General features: G+C 55.5%; 1 protein-coding gene and 1 pseudogene across 2 annotated transcripts in view; one reads left to right on the top strand and one right to left on the bottom strand.

Annotated features, from left to right (window-relative positions):
* Positions 1 to 16,992, bottom strand: part of DTNB (dystrobrevin beta) — a 174,267-nt gene that overhangs the window by 59,588 nt on the left and 97,687 nt on the right. Inside the window, exons 13-15 of the mRNA XM_080341105.1 lie at positions 14,860 to 14,945; positions 12,798 to 12,911; positions 6,899 to 6,995 (exon numbers count right to left, since the gene is read on the bottom strand). Of these exons, the coding sequence (XP_080197231.1) occupies positions 6,899 to 6,995; positions 12,798 to 12,911; positions 14,860 to 14,945 (297 nt within the window). The remainder of the gene's footprint in view (positions 1 to 6,898; positions 6,996 to 12,797; positions 12,912 to 14,859; positions 14,946 to 16,992) is intronic.
* On the top strand, positions 11,812 to 12,569 carry LOC308039491 (IQ domain-containing protein K-like; annotated as a pseudogene). The gene is made up of 2 exons: positions 11,812 to 11,817; positions 11,922 to 12,569. The product of its transcript is annotated as an IQ domain-containing protein K-like (transcript).

Here is a 16,992-nt window from a genome sequence, read left to right as displayed (position 1 = left end):
AGTCCTGGAGGGCTGGACAGACGGACATGAGGCTCTCAGGACATGGGGCAGTGGTGGCCTTGGCAGTGGAGGTTAATGGTTGGATCTTGAGCGTCTCTTCCAACCCAAACAATGCTGTGGTTCGATGACTGGGTTGGCCTCCCCCAAACTGTCCCCGGGAATGGGTCGGGGCAGCTGGTCCCCTCGGGGGGGTGGCTGGGGCTGGTCTGGGCCAGCACTGGGGGCCCTGGCCCAAGGGCACGTCAGCGCCCGCAGCCCCGGCAGAGCGAGTCGCGAGTGCCCTCCAGGGATGTCACCGGCACCAACGAGCCCCGGTACAGAGGAGCCGGGGCCTCAGCAGCATGTGGGACGATACAGCAGGAGATACCAATGATGGCACCCAGGGACAAGCCGAACGTCTCCTTGGGGAAACCACCAACGAATTCCAGCAACCAAAACCTCCGCACAGGAGCGTTGGCAAGAAGACATGGAAGGGCACTCGATGCAAACCCCAACCTTAAATCTCAATTGCAACAGGGCAGGCTGTGAAACATGGAGCAGGACGCTCATCACCGGGTTTCGATTGCCCTGCTCTGCTCCGAGCCCAACGCTCAGGTCCACGGGCTGAACCCGCAGAGAACGGCCCCGACCCGCGGACACGGGCACCAGACGCCCACGCAACCCGGGGCGCTGCGTCCAGCCCTAAACGCTGAAATGAAGGCGGCATTAAAAATGTAAAACGCACTGCATAAGAAAATGGAAAAAACACCATAAAAGCTTAACAGCTGATCTAAATTATAAATGAACATTTCTGAACTGCATCAAAGGACGAGGGAAGAGAAACCTTGCGGGAAAACGTGGTGTCTGGCAGGGCCAAAGCCACCAAAGAGACTGCGAAACGAACACCAATATCAGACACGAGATCGAGCCTTAGGGGGTGCGAGCTGCTCCTCGCTAGTCATGCTAAATCCTTCATATTTGAGGAGGAATTAGTATTTCTGTTCCCGTGTTTGACTAACGGTACTTCCCCTTGTAGCTCCTGTCAGCAAACAGTGCAGTACTTTCCAGTACTTTCCACCGCGCGGGAGAAAAGGTGTTTAAAAGTGTCTACTGGAAATGATGTTTTCAGACCAGCAGGCTGGGGTTCCTCAATTCCTCAAATCCTTACATGAGGAGTTAGGCGCTCCAGGGGAGGTGATTTGTAATACATCTTGCAACAGCCAGGACCGGAACGTGCCGTGTTGCACTCACACTCAGAAAGGAGGTAAGAACTCAAATAAGCACAAACATCTTGCCCTGTCATTAATTTATTCCAAGTAACAGAAATGCTGATACAACTAATAAGTAACATGTGAAGCATTATAGCTTCATGGAAAATAGATCTTGCCAAATAAATCTCATTTTGTTATATGAATGTATTACAAGTTTGGCTTCTAAAGGAACCGCACAGATGTAATATATTTCCATATCTGCAGTTCCTCTGGAGGCCACGCTTGTAATAGGGTGTCATTAACCAGTTAGCATCACACAGAGTAAACAGAGGCTTTGCACAGGGTGGGATGTGGCCAACCGGCGGTTCCACCGGCTCCCACTGCTGCGGAAACGCACAGAGGGATGAGGAGAAACCAAACTGGGACTCTCTGCGGCGACGCTGAGACTCGGAGAACAATTCAACGTACGGTGTGGTTTTGCCAGTCAAAAAGCTGATATTGAAAGTCTAGAGCAGACAAACGCGGGAGGCGCGGAGAGGAGCGGAGCCCGGGGCCGCAAGGAGCAGGATGCGTGCGGGGAAGCCGAGGTGCTGCAGCGCTGCTCCGCGCCGTGGGGGGAGCGCCGCACGGCCACAGCCAGCGGGCGCAGACCGAACCTAAACGCACCAAAATGGAAAATGAGGTGTAATTTTTTAACTGTGCGAGCAAATTAGCATTGGCAGCGAATTCCCCCTTTCTGATTTCTCCAGCTCGGGAGCAGCTGTCTTTCTGGAAGACGCTTTAATCAGCGAGTCTGCCAGGCTGCAGAGGATGCTCAGCGGGAAATGAAAGAACCGCATTATGCAACATGGAGAACAAAATGGCTGCAACAGGCTCCTGGGATAAGCCGGGCCGGAAGGGACCTCGGGAGGTCTCAGGTCCAGCCGCCCCCAGAACAGGGTCAACTGAACTTCAGAGTGGGTGCTCAGAGCCCTGCTCAGTTTGGTGCTGAGCACCTCCGAGGCCGGAGCAGGCAGCAGCTCCCCGCGCCCGCTCCACCATCCCCAGGGGAAGGAGATCGTCCTTACAGCCACTTCAGTTCACCCTTATGGTTCTGAAACAAGTTTGGGAACTGGGGTTGATAAGTAAAAGATACTGAGTTTAAAAATGGAAAGCCTAGTAAGAGCCAGTTTCTAAGCGAGGCTTCTGTACAACACGGCCTAGAAGACGTCATTAAGGTTTCTGTCAACCTCAGAATTGAACTGCATGATTCAACTTAGCAAATGGGTCCCAAGAACATGACTTTATCACATGTGAGTCAGCTACGGTTCCTTCCCTCTGCTGCAACCATCGAACCACAGACGGTTTGGACTGAAGAGACCATTAAACCTCCCCCAGCCCCCTGCCATGACAGGGACATCTGCACCAGCTCAGGCTGCTCAGACCCCGTCCAGCCTGGCCTGGGATGTCTCCAGGGATGGTTCAGCCACCACCTCTCTGGCCAACCTGGGCCAGGCTCTCACCACCCTCAGCACAAACAATTTCTGCATCATGTCCAGCCTGAACCTCCCTCCTTTAGTTTAAAACCATCACCCCTTGTCCTATCGCAACAGGCCCTGCTCAAATTCTCTCCCCGTCTTTCTTATGGCCCCTTTTAAGTCCGGAAAGCCTGGCAGGGCGTGCTGGGGTCACATCGGTCCGGAGCCGCGTGTCTGAGGAACAAATCGCACCTGGGCTGCAGGCGGGAGAGCAGGAAGTCAGACCTGCCACAGAACTGCCCGTCACCCTGGGGAGAGGATGGCACGGACACCCTGAGGAGAGGATGGCATGGACACCATGAGGAGAGGATGGCACGGACACCCTGAGGAGAGGATGGCACGGACACCATGAGGAGAGGATGGCACGGACACCCTGGGGAGAGGATGGCACGGACACCATGAGGAGAGGATGGCACTGACACCATGAGGAGAGGATGGCACGGACACCCTGGGGAGAGGATGGCACGGACACCCTGAGGAGAGGATGGCACTGACACCATGAGGAGAGGATGGCACGGACACCCTGAGGAGAGGATGGCACGGACACCCTGAGGAGAGGATGGCACTGACACCATGAGGAGAGGATGGCACGGACACCCTGAGGAGAGGATGGCACGGACACCATGAGGAGAGGATGGCACGGACACCATGAGGAGAGGATGGCACGGACACCCTGAGGAGAGGATGGCACGGACACCATGAGGAGAGGATGGCACTGACACCATGAGGAGAGGATGGCACGGACACCCTGAGGAGAGGATGGCACGGACACCATGAGGAGAGGATGGCACGGACACCCTGAGGAGAGGATGGCACGGACACCATGAGGAGAGGATGGCACGGACACCCTGGGGAGAGGATGGCACGGACACCCTGAGGAGAGGATGGCACTGACACCATGAGGAGAGGATGGCACGGACACCCTGAGGAGAGGATGGCACGGACACCATGAGGAGAGGATGGCACTGACACTATGAGGAGAGGATGGCACTGACACCATGAGGAGAGGATGGCACTGACACTATGAGGAGAGGATGGCACGGACACCCTGAGGAGAGGATGGCACGGACACCCTGAGGAGAGGATGGCATGGACACCATGAGGAGAGGATGGCACGGACACCATGAGGAGAGGATGGCACTGACACCATGAGGAGAGGATGGCACGGACACCCTGGGGAGAGGATGGCACGGACACCCTGAGGAGAGGATGGCACGGACACCATGAGGAGAGGATGGCACGGACACCCTGAGGAGAGGATGGCACGGACACCATGAGGAGAGGATGGCACTGACACCATGAGGAGAGGATGGCACGGACACCCTGAGGAGAGGATGGCACGGACACCATGAGGAGAGGATGGCACGGACACCCTGAGGAGAGGATGGCACGGACACCATGAGGAGAGGATGGCACGGACACCCTGGGGAGAGGATGGCACGGACACCCTGAGGAGAGGATGGCACTGACACCATGAGGAGAGGATGGCACGGACACCCTGAGGAGAGGATGGCACGGACACTATGAGGAGAGGATGGCACTGACACCATGAGGAGAGGATGGCACGGACACCCTGAGGAGAGGATGGCACTGACACCATGAGGAGAGGATGGCACGGATACCCTGAGGAGAGGATGGCACGGATACCCTGAGGAGAGGATGGCACAGACACCCTGAGGAGAGGATGGCACGGACACCATGAGGAGAGGATGGCACGGACACCCTGAGGAGAGGATGGCACTGACACCATGAAGAGAGGATGGCACAGACACCATGAGGAGACGGTGGCACGGACACCATGAGGAGACGGTGGCACGGACACCATGAGGAGAGGATGGCACGGACACCATGAGGAGAGGATGGCACGGACACTATGAGGAGAGGATGGCACAGACACCATGAGGAGAGGATGGCACGGACACCATGAGGAGAGGATGGCATTGACACCATGAGGAGAGGATGGCACGGACACCATGAGGAGAGGATGGCACGGACACCATGAGGAGAGGATGGCATTGACACCATGAGGAGAGGATGGCACTGACACCATGAGGAGAGGATGGCACGGACACCATGAGGAGAGGATGGCACTGACACTATGAGGAGAGGATGGCACGGACACCATGAGGAGAGGATGGCATTGACACCATGAGGAGAGGATGGCACTGACACCATGAGGAGAGGATGGCACGGACACTATGAGGAGAGGATGGCACGGACACCATGAGGAGACGGTGGCACTGACACTATGAGGAGAGGATGGCACGGACACCATGAGGAGAGGACGGCACGGACACCCTGAGGAGACAGTGGCACGGACACCATGAGGACATGATGGCACGGACACCTTGAGGAGACGGTGGCATTGACACCCTGAGGAGACGGTGGCACTGACACCTTGAGGAGACGGTGGCATTGACACCCTGAGGAGACGGTGGCACTGACACCCTGAGGACACGATGGCACTGACACCCTGAGGAGATGATGGTGCTGACACCCTGAGGAGATGGTGGCACTGACACCCTGAGGAGACGATGACACTGACACCCTGAGGACACGAAGGCACTGACACCATGAGGAGATGGTGGCACTGACACCCTGAGGAGACGATGGCACTGACACCCTGACGGCACAAATGGCACTGACACCCTGAGGACACGATGGCACTGACACCCTGAGGAGACGGTGGCATTGACACCTTGAGGAGATGATGGCATTGACACCATGAGGAGACGATGGCATTGACACCTTGAGGAGGCGGTGGCATTGACACCATGACGAGACGATGGCATTGACACCTTGAGGAGACTGCGGCACTGACACCTTGAGGAGCTGGTGGCAGGTTGTGTTTGGGAGACCTAATTTGCGAGGGCTACTGAGTGCGCTGCCACCGCCATGGTGTGCAGAGCCCCTGGCGCCAGAGCTCCTCACCAGACGGCCAGACTGACTCTGCTACCCAGGGGCTCCTCAAACGTGTGCACGGAAAATGCTCGGCCTGTGGGCACCTGACCCGCGAGGAATCGAAGTGTTCCTGCCAGAACAGCTTTTAACCCTTCCCCAAAACTGTGATTCAGGTTTGGATGCCCGTTTTCAGAGACATCACACGTCAGCTTACAAAGGATTAGGCTCTGAAGAAGTCAAGGTGAATTTAGCAAGGGATCGTCTTCAATATTTTTAGAAGACAGACATTAACAGGCTTAACAGGAAAAATACAGTCTGCAGAATGGCTGACTTAAAAAAATACTCCCCAACTATTAATACTGACTATGAGCTCATCTGCCCAGGGGAATGAGGCAGAACAGCCCCTGCGGAGAGCGCTCCATCGCAGCCCTGGTACGCACATTCCCCCTCCAGAGCACACGCTGGCCCTGCCGAGCGCCACGCTCGGGCTGACAGCCGACGTGCATCCATTATCACCCACGAGCGCAGACAAGCTCCGAATTCTTCTGGCACTCTGGGATGTGCCCGTGGCTGATCCGCAGTCCCGCGGCTGCCGCCGGGGTCGCTGCAGCCACGGTCGCTGCAGCCATCTCGCCCCCACTGCTGCCATGCTCTGCTGCATCTGATTGCATCTTGTCTTTGACCAGAACCCCTTTGAGTAAGGACAATGCTTTGCCGTTCACTTTATAGGGCGGCTCCTGTCCAGTTCAAAGACCACAGAGAATGAACGCATAACAATATTTCAGGCTACGGTCATCAACTTTGAGCTCAGCTCTAGCAGGGCTCTATGAAAAAAATGACGAGCCCTCATCAGAAAGCCCAACCATAACATATCCTATGGCTCAGGCCCAAACCCACCGTGTTCTGAAGCAGACCCTCGCCACCGCGGTGTCACTGGTGAGCCCAGCACCGCGGCACCGTGGCCACCAGAGCCCCTGCGCACGCCCCAGGCAGAGCTGGGGGAACTGAACCGGCACCGAACACCAGGCGCTGAGCACCACATCTCATACTCCTGTAAAGCCTTCCAAACCTGACGGGTTCTTGGTATTTGAACCGGAGCGGCAGCACATGAACCCAAAAACCCACTGATCACCTGCACCGACACGCAGAGCCAGTAGGAAATGACTCTTTGCAAGTTCCCTCTGTTTCTCACGGGGTATTTGTAAGGGTACGACAGCAAAGAGGCGTCTCCGGGCAGCGACCGGAGCTCCTGAGCGGGGAGGAGGAGGACGGGCGGCGTTTCTGACTTACTTTGAGCAGCTTCATCAGCCCCTCCAGCTGCACCATCAGCTCCCTGCGGCTCTCCTGCAGCGCAGACATCCTCTGCTCCAGCTCGTCCTTCCGCTGCCTGCTCAGGTTACACGAAACAGAGAGTCAGAAAACGAACTGTGGCTGTTGCACAACCCCTTCAGGAAATCCACCACAGAACCGCGTCTTGGGTTTGCATCAGTCCCCGCTGTTCCCAGAGCAAAGCACAGTACAATGACCATGACAACTACTGATGACAATCAAGCTTTTCACTGAAAATCCCCAAATCCATGCTCAGCACCTTGGCAGCATGACCCCCTTCTCAAAGCACTGCATTTGGACAAAAAAAAGCCCATTTTTTTCCCTCCTTTTAAGACCCTGCTCAGTGTCAGCCCCGGGCATCCTGCAGAGCTGCCAGAGCGGCGCGGAGGAACCGCGGCAGGACAGACAGACAGACAGAGCGGAGGAGAGAAGGCTGCGGTGTTTGCAAAGGAAAAGCATCACTTGTCTGGATGGGGACTCGGCAGCTACTTCTGTCCAGCAGCGGGACCGTCAGCTCTGACACACCTGCTGTCCAGGACCCAGGTAACCAGAGAGACAAGGAGTGACCTTCCCTTTCTCAGCATCACAAACCACTGTATTTCTACAGATGCCCGTCTCTGAGATATTTAAGGCAACGCGACTGCACAGTTTTATTTGATACTGACAACAATAAAGAAGTGACTCATCTAAGGAGAAATTCAGACAAGCTGCCAACATGTCAGAAGTTCAGTAACTTCTGTGATCTCAGAAGTGCTGGGCCCTGGAAATCACAAAAACCAACTCACCCAAACAGACTAGAAACATTATTCATTCATCTACTGTTATTTTTGTGGACATAACAACGTATTAATGCAGAGTTAAAGGCACTACATGTTATCAAATCCCGTGTGTGTGACTTGTTTTTCTGGTGGTGCCGGTGGAATTCACAGACCACGGGCACACATCCCACCCCAAAACCGCTGAGCTACGAAACACCATTCACTTGTGCCTGTGTGGTTCGGAAAGGACGGACGGCTACACAGTATTAACTGTCACCGGGATTTCTTTCAACATCTTTTTGTATTTTGAAGATTGTGGTTATTAGCCACTGCAACCTATCACCAAAATACGGCAACGAAGAGATGACTGCACACGCTTGCTCACCTAGAACATGTTAGAAACCCAGCAAATGTAGCTTTACCTGTCTTTACCATCCTTTTTCTCTCCCTAGGTCAGTTCAAAGTCTGTAGCTTTTTATTCTGCAGTTATTTAACATAACACTGTGGTTAACAACTACAAATCATGTAAAACATCAGCATATTAATTATGGCGCTGCAAATGTAGTTGTGTGACCTCAGGGCAAATCGGGCCTTGCACACGTGTGTGACCCCGGGCAAACCGGGCCTTGCACACGTGTGTGACCCTGGGCAAACCGGGCCTTGCACACGTGTGTGACCCTGGGCAAACCGGGCCTTGCACACGTGTGTGACCCCGGGGCAAGCCGGGCCTTGCACACGTGTGTGACCCCGGGCAAACCGGGCCTTGCACACGTGTGTGACCCTGGGCAAACCGGGCCTTGCACACGTGTGTGACCCCGGGCAAATCGGGCCTTGCACACGTGTGTGACCCCGGGGCAAGCCGGGCCTTGCACACGTGTGTGACCCCGGGGCAAGCCGGGCCTTGCACACGTGTGTGACCCCGGGGCAAACTGGGCCTTGCACACGTGTGTGACCCTGGGCAAACCGGGCCTTGCACACGTGTGTGACCCCAGGGTAAACCGGGCCTTGCACACGTGTGTGACCCTGGGCAAACCGGGCCTTGCACACATGTGTGACCCCGGGCAAACCGGGCCTTGCACACGTGTGTGACCCCGGGGCAAACTGGGCCTTGCACACATGTGTGACCCTGGACAAACCGGGCCTTGCACACGTGTGTGACCCCGGGGCAAACTGGGCCTTGCACATGTGTGTGACCCCGGGGCAAGCCAGGCCTTGCACACGTGTGTGACCCCGGGGCAAACTGGGCCTTGCACACGTGTGTGACCCTGGGCAAACCGGGCCTTGCATACGTATGTGACCCTGGGCAAACCGGGCCTTGCACACGTATGTGACCCCAGGGTAAACCGGGCCTTGCACACGTGTGTGACCCTGGGCAAACCGGGCCTTGCACACGTGTGTGACCCCGGGCAAACTGGGCCTTGCACACGTGTGTGACCCCAGGGCAAACCGGGCCTTGCACACATGTGTGACCCTGGGCAAACCGGGCCTTGCACACGTGTGTGACCCCGGGCAAACCAGGCCTTGCACACGTGTGTGACCCCGGGGCAAGCCAGGCCTTGGACACGTGTGTGACCCCGGGGCAAACTGGGCCTTGCACACGTGTGTGACCCCAGGGTAAACCGGGCCTTGCACACGTGTGTGACCCTGGGCAAACCGGGCCTTGCACACGTGTGTGACCCCGGGGCAAACCGGGCCTTGCACACGTGTGACCCCAGGCAAACCGGGCCTTGCACACGTGTGTGACCCTGGGCAAACCGGGCCTTGCACACGTGTGTGACTCCGGGGCAAACCGGGCCTTGCACACGTGTGTGACCCCGGGGCAAACCGGGCCTTGCACACGTGTGACCCCAGGCAAACCGGGCCTTGCACACGTGTGTGACCCTGGGCAAACCGGGCCTTGCACACGTGTGTGACTCCGGGGCAAACCGGGCCTTGCACACGTGTGTGACCCCGGGGCAAACCGGGCCTTGCACACGTGTGACCCCAGGCAAACCGGGCCTTGCACACGTGTGTGACCCTGGGCAAACCGGGCCTTGCACACGTGTGTGACTCCGGGGCAAACCGGGCCTTGCACACGTGTGTGACCCCAGGGTAAACCGGGCCTTGCACACGTGTGTGACCCTGGGCAAACCGGGCCTTGCACACGTGTGTGACCCTGGGCAAACTGGGCCTTGCACACGTGTGACACAGTGTCCTGCGGGCTTGCAAGGAACCAAGGACATCTGCATCATGAGGCGGGATCTGTAGGGATGAGGGATCTGTAGGGATGAGGGATCCGTAGGGATGAAGGATCCATAGGGATGAGGGATCCAGAGCAATCCATAGGGATGAGAGATCCACAGGGACGAGGGATCCGTGGGGATGAGGATCCATAGGGATGAGGTATCCAAAGGGCCGAGGGATCCATAGGGATGAGGGATCCGTGGGGTTGAGGGATCCGTGGGGTCAAGGGATCCACAGGGCCGAGGGATCCATGGGGCCGAGGGGTCCGGCCCCTCCTCACCCCAGGCTCCCATGGCGGCCGCGGCTCAGCCGGCTCGTCTCCCGGGCTCCGTGGCTGCAGACGTTCCAGCCTGGGACACGCCGATTTACACGCATTAAGCTTCTCCTGCTCTTGCAGCCTGAACTGCACCCAGCAACCGAGCTCATGTGGTGACGTGAGCTGTCATGTCTGTGCGTCCCAAGGCGAGGTCACCGCAGCCTGCTCCCGGCTCGGGGACGTCTCCTCGTCACCTGTGACTTCGCGGAACCCTTCAGGTCACAGACAGCCTGCGCACGACAAACTTCTCCTTGGTGCCACAGGGCAGGACACCGCTGTGCCCTTTGGACGTGTTAACAGGAGCGATGCTGGTGGCACCCGCAGCGCCGGGGACCACGGCGGACGCTGCAGCCGGTGCCACCGCTGCACACGGGGGACGCGGGGCACTCAGACCGGGACAGCGCCCGAGGGACAGCAGAGACCAGGACACCTGCGGCAAACCGAACGATTCCGAGCTGCTTACACAAGGGGAGGTTGAGAGGGCAGGGAATCAAAAGTCTCTAAATAGTCACACGCAAAGAGGAATTGTGAAAAAGATCCTTCTAGCTCAGCAGCCAGGAACGCGGGGAAAGATGAGGCTTGGGAAGCGGCACTGGGCTGGTGAAGTGAGAAATAACTGACAATTGCCGTGACAGGAGCGGGGGACGTGCAACTCGCTCCATCTCTACAATGGAAGCGTGGACGTTCCGCACGGACGCTGCTGCCCCGTCCAAAAGGGTCCGCGGGAGCGCTGCGATGAGGAATGCCCAGTGGACCATCGTCAGGACCTGACATGCCCAGTCCAGCCTTGTTTTCTCTATTTGCCAATGGAGTTCACCCATTTGAAGGCCAAAAGTGGCCACAACCACCACTCCGCTTTGCTCCTTTGGCGAACCGCAGGCCCTCTGCTTTGCTCCCTTTCGCTCCCAGCGACCCGGATTTCAGAAAAGCATCTTCAGGGAAGACACCGAGGGCCTGAAAACTCCAGAACTGCTCTGGAGATTACTGCCTCGCTTTAAAAAGCCAGAGCTTTACTGGTGGTCTGGACGTGGCCGCTTTCCAGCTCTTGGGTCCCACAATCTCTCCTCTGCTGGGTCACACACCGCGTTGCCCCGCAATCCCCCTGTTCTCCACCTCTCACATAACATTTGTGGGTGTCTTCTGTATCCCCTTCAGTTTTTTCAGCATTTTTAATAAAATGATACATAGCTATGTAAGCACAGAGCTAGAAAATCCACGAGCATTCAGTAATAGAATGAGAAATACCAGTGCAATGCACTCTAATGTTGCAGATTCTGTATGAAAAAGTAAGGGGAGAAGCGGAAAGCCTGAGGTTTCGGCAGGCGCGGTTTGCGCAGCGCCGCCGTCTTACAGCCTCCTGCAGATCACAGACAGAGTTCTTGAAGGCAGAGCTCCGGATTAACTAGGAACAGGAGACGAAATGAAATCTAGGCAGAGAACGCTCTGCTGGCCACCCAAACTATGGCACACTCCATTCTCTAAGTGCTGACAATTCACCTGTCACTTCAAAATGCAAACTTAATCAAAGGGGCTTTGAAGATTGGTCTCCAGCTTTGGGTGTCTCCATCTCTGACTATATGAAGGTACCAACTTCTGGAGTTCTGCTGGCTAATCAAATAACTGGCATTTCTCTTCAGCTGCACTCCTTTGGACAAGGAATGACAAGCCGTTCGTGCCATCCCTGCAGGTGTGCGCCGAGTATGAAGCAGAACAGCCTCCATTTTCCAGATGTTCCTGAATCCGAACGTGCACCTGAGGTGTCTTTGGAGGCAGGAACGTTGCAGCCGGCACATGTGGAGCAATGGTATTGAGCCCCTGCTGCTGATCCTGCTGTCCAGCAGTTGCTTCCCTGCCCAGAACCACCCGACCCCAAGACGTTCTCCTCGAGAACACTTGGAGTATTCCGTATTTCCAGTACTCACACCCGGCCTGGCTGAGCTTCTGCATCAAGCAGAGAAGGAGAAGCGTTTTGAGAGAAAAAGGACCAAATGTATTGCCTGTGACTTCCTAACTGAGTGGTTATGCAACAAGAACCCAAAGAGGAAACATGAGTCATTCACAGAACTCTTTTCCATTCCTTTTGTCAGGGACTGGCTAAAGGACCATCCTAGGCCACCAATTCCTGTCTCTCCTTCTATCAGAAGAAGAAGCAAGCCTAATAATTCAGTCCTTCTGGAGAGGTTACCGGGTCCACTGTGATAGCGAAACACAAGAGCCACGTCAGTGGCAAAAGCAGATGAGAAAGAAACATAATAAAAGAGAGAAAGAATTCTGGGCTAAGCAGGAAGCCAAAGTGGGAAGCAAATTGGAAGACTCTTTACAAACAGCCTTCTGAACGACACAAACAGAATTCACTTTAAGAGACATTTTTAATTACTTCTAAACCCACTTTAAAAATCAAGGCAGATTGCAATATGCTGTCAGTCTCGAGAATTCAGCCGTTCTAAAGAACAGTTGCAGGTGGTTGGGGATGTGCAGATATTTCCCTTTCCCCAACAACACCTGCGTCCCGGGCTGAGCGGCCCCGAACCGAACACACACGAGCTTTAGGTGTTTCTCTTACCGTAGGAGCCTGAGTTCGGCCAATAAAGTCGGGTTCTGCTGGGCTTTCTCAGGGGTGGGCTGAGAGGCTTGTTCGTGCTCCAGCCGCAGGCGCTGGATCTCTTGGAGTATCTCCCTACAGAAACGACAGAGGGAAGATCAAGGAGGAGCAAGGTCAATTCCTGCTCTTCACCACCGTTACAGCCCTTGGAGCACTTCCTGTCAGTCTCCAGCCTAAGCGCGGCAGTTTAGTCCAGGTCTGACTGGCACTGACTCAAACCCAAGACAGGTCGGTTAGCGCAGTCCTATGAACTGCTGTAATACACACAGGAGATTTAGTACTTAACGAGAAGGAGGAAATCACTTCAGTGCCACAGGCGGGCAGCGTCTCCCAAACGTTTCATGTGGAAAGCGCTAAAGAGCGGCTGGAAGAGGAAAACGCTCCGTTCGCGGCACAGCCTGCGGTGCGCGGGCTGTTGGGCTCCGCGCGGCACCGGCAGCATCCGCGGCCGTGCCGGCACTGGGGAACGTCCCACTGCATCCCAGGGGCTTGGGAACACGGGAAACAACAGTGCGGAGTAACAGGGACAGGGCGCGGAGGTTGCGCCAGAGGAAGGCGATGAGGCAGCAGCTGCGTTCTGTGCAGCCGGAGGTGAGGAAGCAGAGCGCTGACGGCCAACAACTCGCTCATTAAAATGGAAATGAAAGCCTTCTGAGAGGGAAGATTATAATCTCTAATTCTCCCCCTCCTGCTCTTCTCTAAAACCGCTGAGCTGCTCCCTTGCAAGGTTTCCTGCTCGCGCTGATTCAGATCTCCCTTATCGGTGATCTCGGCGAATAATTTCAAATACCCGCAAAGTGTCTTGGTAGCGCATTGAAGCCGCGCCGGTTCCACGCTGCAAGGACTGGGCTGTCCTCCGCTCTCCAGGAGCCGCTTCTCCTCCAAACTAACCGCAGGAAGCGCGTGTACCGAGGCGGTGCAGGCGGTGAGCTCTGCCACGCCGGCGGTTGGGCCGGGGCACCGGGAGCCATGAGCGCGGCGACAGGGCCACCGCGTCACCGGGCACCGCGGTGTCACCCAGGGGCTGCCCGTCGGCACAGCACACGGGGTCTGCAGCCCCTCCACGGCCCCACCTGCAGAGCAGCTCCCAGGACCTCCGCCAGAGACACGCGGACTCAAACCGCGGCTGCGGAAGCAGCAGGTGAGTGCAGACGCCGTATTGTGATAAAAACAGAGCGACCTCTTAATGGTCCCTGTGGAGCAAGAGGAATCATCGAATCACAGGATGGTTTTGGTGGGAAGGGACCGTTAAAGCTCCCCCAGTCCCCCAGCCATGAGCAGGGACATCTGCACCAGCTCAGGCTGCTCAGACCCCGTCCAGCCTGGCCTGGGATGTCTCCAGGGATGGTTCAGCCACCACCTCTCTGGCCAACCTGGGCCAGGCTCTCACCACCCTCAGCACAAAGAATTTCTCCCTCCTTTAGTTTAAAACCATCACCCCTTGTCCTGTCACAACACGAGCAGAGGGGCAGGGTCCCCCAAACTGCTGCTCACGGGGCTGGGGACGCAGCCCAGGACGCGGTGGTTTCTGGGCTGCCAGCGCACACCATCAGGTCACATCTAGAAGACAGAAACCGTCTCCTACAGCCCATCTATTTCTCCCAGGCCTCTCTGTTTCTTCAGATTTGTCTTCCAGCAAAAGGAAAAAAGCGGCTCATTCTTGTGGAGCTGTTTCCCAGCCCGGCCTTCCCGCCTGCTCGCTCCACCGCAGCAGCCAGTCCATGTCCCTGCTCCACCGGGCCGGCTCGTGGCGCTGCCAGCGGGTCGCTGGGCTTGCAGACGGCAGCAGAGCAGAGCAGGGCGGCTCAGCGCCGGGGAAGGTGGGTTTAAGAAGATCAGCGAAGAAGATCAACCCGCTCCTCGGGGAACGAGGGCACGGCGGCTCAGTGAGCCAGGCACAGCTCGCACCGAGAGCTGGGAAAACAATCCGGTTACTGGGATACAAAAGGTTAAAAACGAGACTGGAGGCTTTTCTCTCTGCAAATGTTTTTCCCAAAACAATCCTGATCAAAGCCGTTCTTACCTGTTTTTGTTTTCCAGCTCTGCTATCAGCTGCCTCTGCTGTTTGTTGGCATCGAAGCTGAAGCCCAGGTCTGCTGGTGGGCGAGGCTGGTGGAAGAGGAACAGAGACAATCAGAGAACATGCATTACCTGTTACCGCAAACACCACGGCTTGGACGCAGCCCCGTATCTCCTGAGCACCGCGGAACGGCACTGACAGCTACGGAAACCTGTGCAAACAGCTCCGCTGCGCTGCGGGACGAGCCAGGTGTGGTTTTACAGCTGGCTCGGCCCCATCTCGGGGTGGTGGCTGCAGAAAGGGGGACCTGGTCATCGTCCTCACCCTCCACCCCAAGAACTTCAACTGCCTTTCTGTCAAAGACCTTCAGAAAACATGGCACCGCAGCATCTGTTCCTCCCTGGGGAGAGATACTCGTGCCTTCACCAGAACGGCTTCTAGTGAAACATCAGCCTTCCCATGTGCCAACTTGGAAGAACTTGTAGCTTATGAATGGGGTTTTCAGACATCACTTTTAAACATGGTCACTGCCTCTGGAAAATAGAACCCTTCTCAAGCCTCCAAAAGAATCAGCTGAGGTGAGATTGCTGAATAGACACGTTTTCCCAGTGAGTCCTGATCTATGTGACCATTGCGTGACACTTTCCAGCACTACCACAAGGACCTGGCCCTTCAAGGAGAATCTGCAGCTTTTGGGAGAAGCGGCTGGCAGCTGGGCTGGACGGGGAAGACACCAGATACCTGAACCAAGAGGTGAGAGCGAGGAATTCCAGGGTTCTGTGCTGGTTCGGTGCATTTCTCCAGGTGCAGCCCAAGGCGCTGCTCTGGAGCTCTAGTGCAACTCAACACCGCGCTGGACCAGACGATCGCCAGAGGTCCTTTCCAACCCCAACCCTTGTGTGACATCCACCCTTCTGGCGGCCCAGCGTCAAAAACCATGGAGTGTGCAGGACACGCAACGTGCAGCCTTGGGGTGAAACCTCAGATTAGAAAAATCAGACTGAAGACAAAGCGGACATTTTGAGTGGCTGGGGCACAAGGAATCAACCAGAGTCCTTAGGTCTTGGTGCTCAACTAAACCTGACGCGCCTCGGAAACTTTGTGCTCGTGTCCAAACGCACCAAGCTGGGTAGGACGCCAACCGGTGTAGGACAGAACCAACCGCTACAGCCCAGCTTAACCCCAGCGCCTGGGGACAAACACAAACCAAACCGTTGTAAATACCCAGAGGACAGGCTGGGAAACAGTCTACATGGAGTTCTACAGATGTGTGGACACAACACCCCTGCACCTCAGCAATGCTTTCCACATCCCCCTGGGGGCTTTTACAGCCTTTCTTTTAGATTTAGAACCATTCCATATTTTCATTAATATCATGGGTCACAGAATCAAATATTTGCTTCTTATACCTGCAGAGCACACAGTGCCGAGCTCCTACTGCTCCACAGGACAAGGGAAAATATATAACATACCCAAATATCAAATTATTTGATAAATTGGAGACATAGCAATAAAGAAGTTTGAAGCAATAGGTTGCATCCTATTAAGATAACAAGCTGGGGAGCTTTCTCTCTCTGTTCAGATCTAGTTTGGAAACACATCGTCTTCTGGTTCCATCCACAGCTGGACCTTTCCCTGAGCACTGGCTGCTGTGCTATGGCCAACAGAACGTTCTCCTCCATTATCATCATCATCATTATCAAAACCATCATCATCATTATCAAAACCACCATCATCCTCCTCCTTTTCCCACGTTAAAAAACCCCTAATTTTTCCTCTAAAATACCCTCAAAGTGTCCTGTAACTCCTATTTTTATTAAATCTAAGATACCCGAGTTCTCTCCCATTCTCGGGCTTGTGGACTAAATACCCGGTGATTTGGATCAATCACTGCCCGCCTCTTCTGTTTCCATTCAGGTCACATTTCCCTTACTCCGTAAAGCCCCCAGACCTGACTCCTCCTTTCTGTCCCAGCGCTGCTCGAGCTCTTTGATCAGGTTTTCTCTATCGCTCTTCCTTTCTTCCCTTTTCTCATTCTTGTTACCAGTCTCCATTCCTATCACTTTATAAACCTCCACAGACACGCGAGAAAAACCACATTATTTCATAGAAACTAATGGAATAACTGACCAACAC

This window comes from Nesoenas mayeri (genome assembly GCF_963082525.1).
Source record: "Nesoenas mayeri genome assembly, chromosome: 3".
Taxonomy (NCBI): Eukaryota; Metazoa; Chordata; class Aves; order Columbiformes; family Columbidae; genus Nesoenas; species Nesoenas mayeri.
The sequence above is the reverse complement of the archived record's forward strand: the minus strand, read 5'-3'. Positions and strand labels throughout refer to the sequence as shown.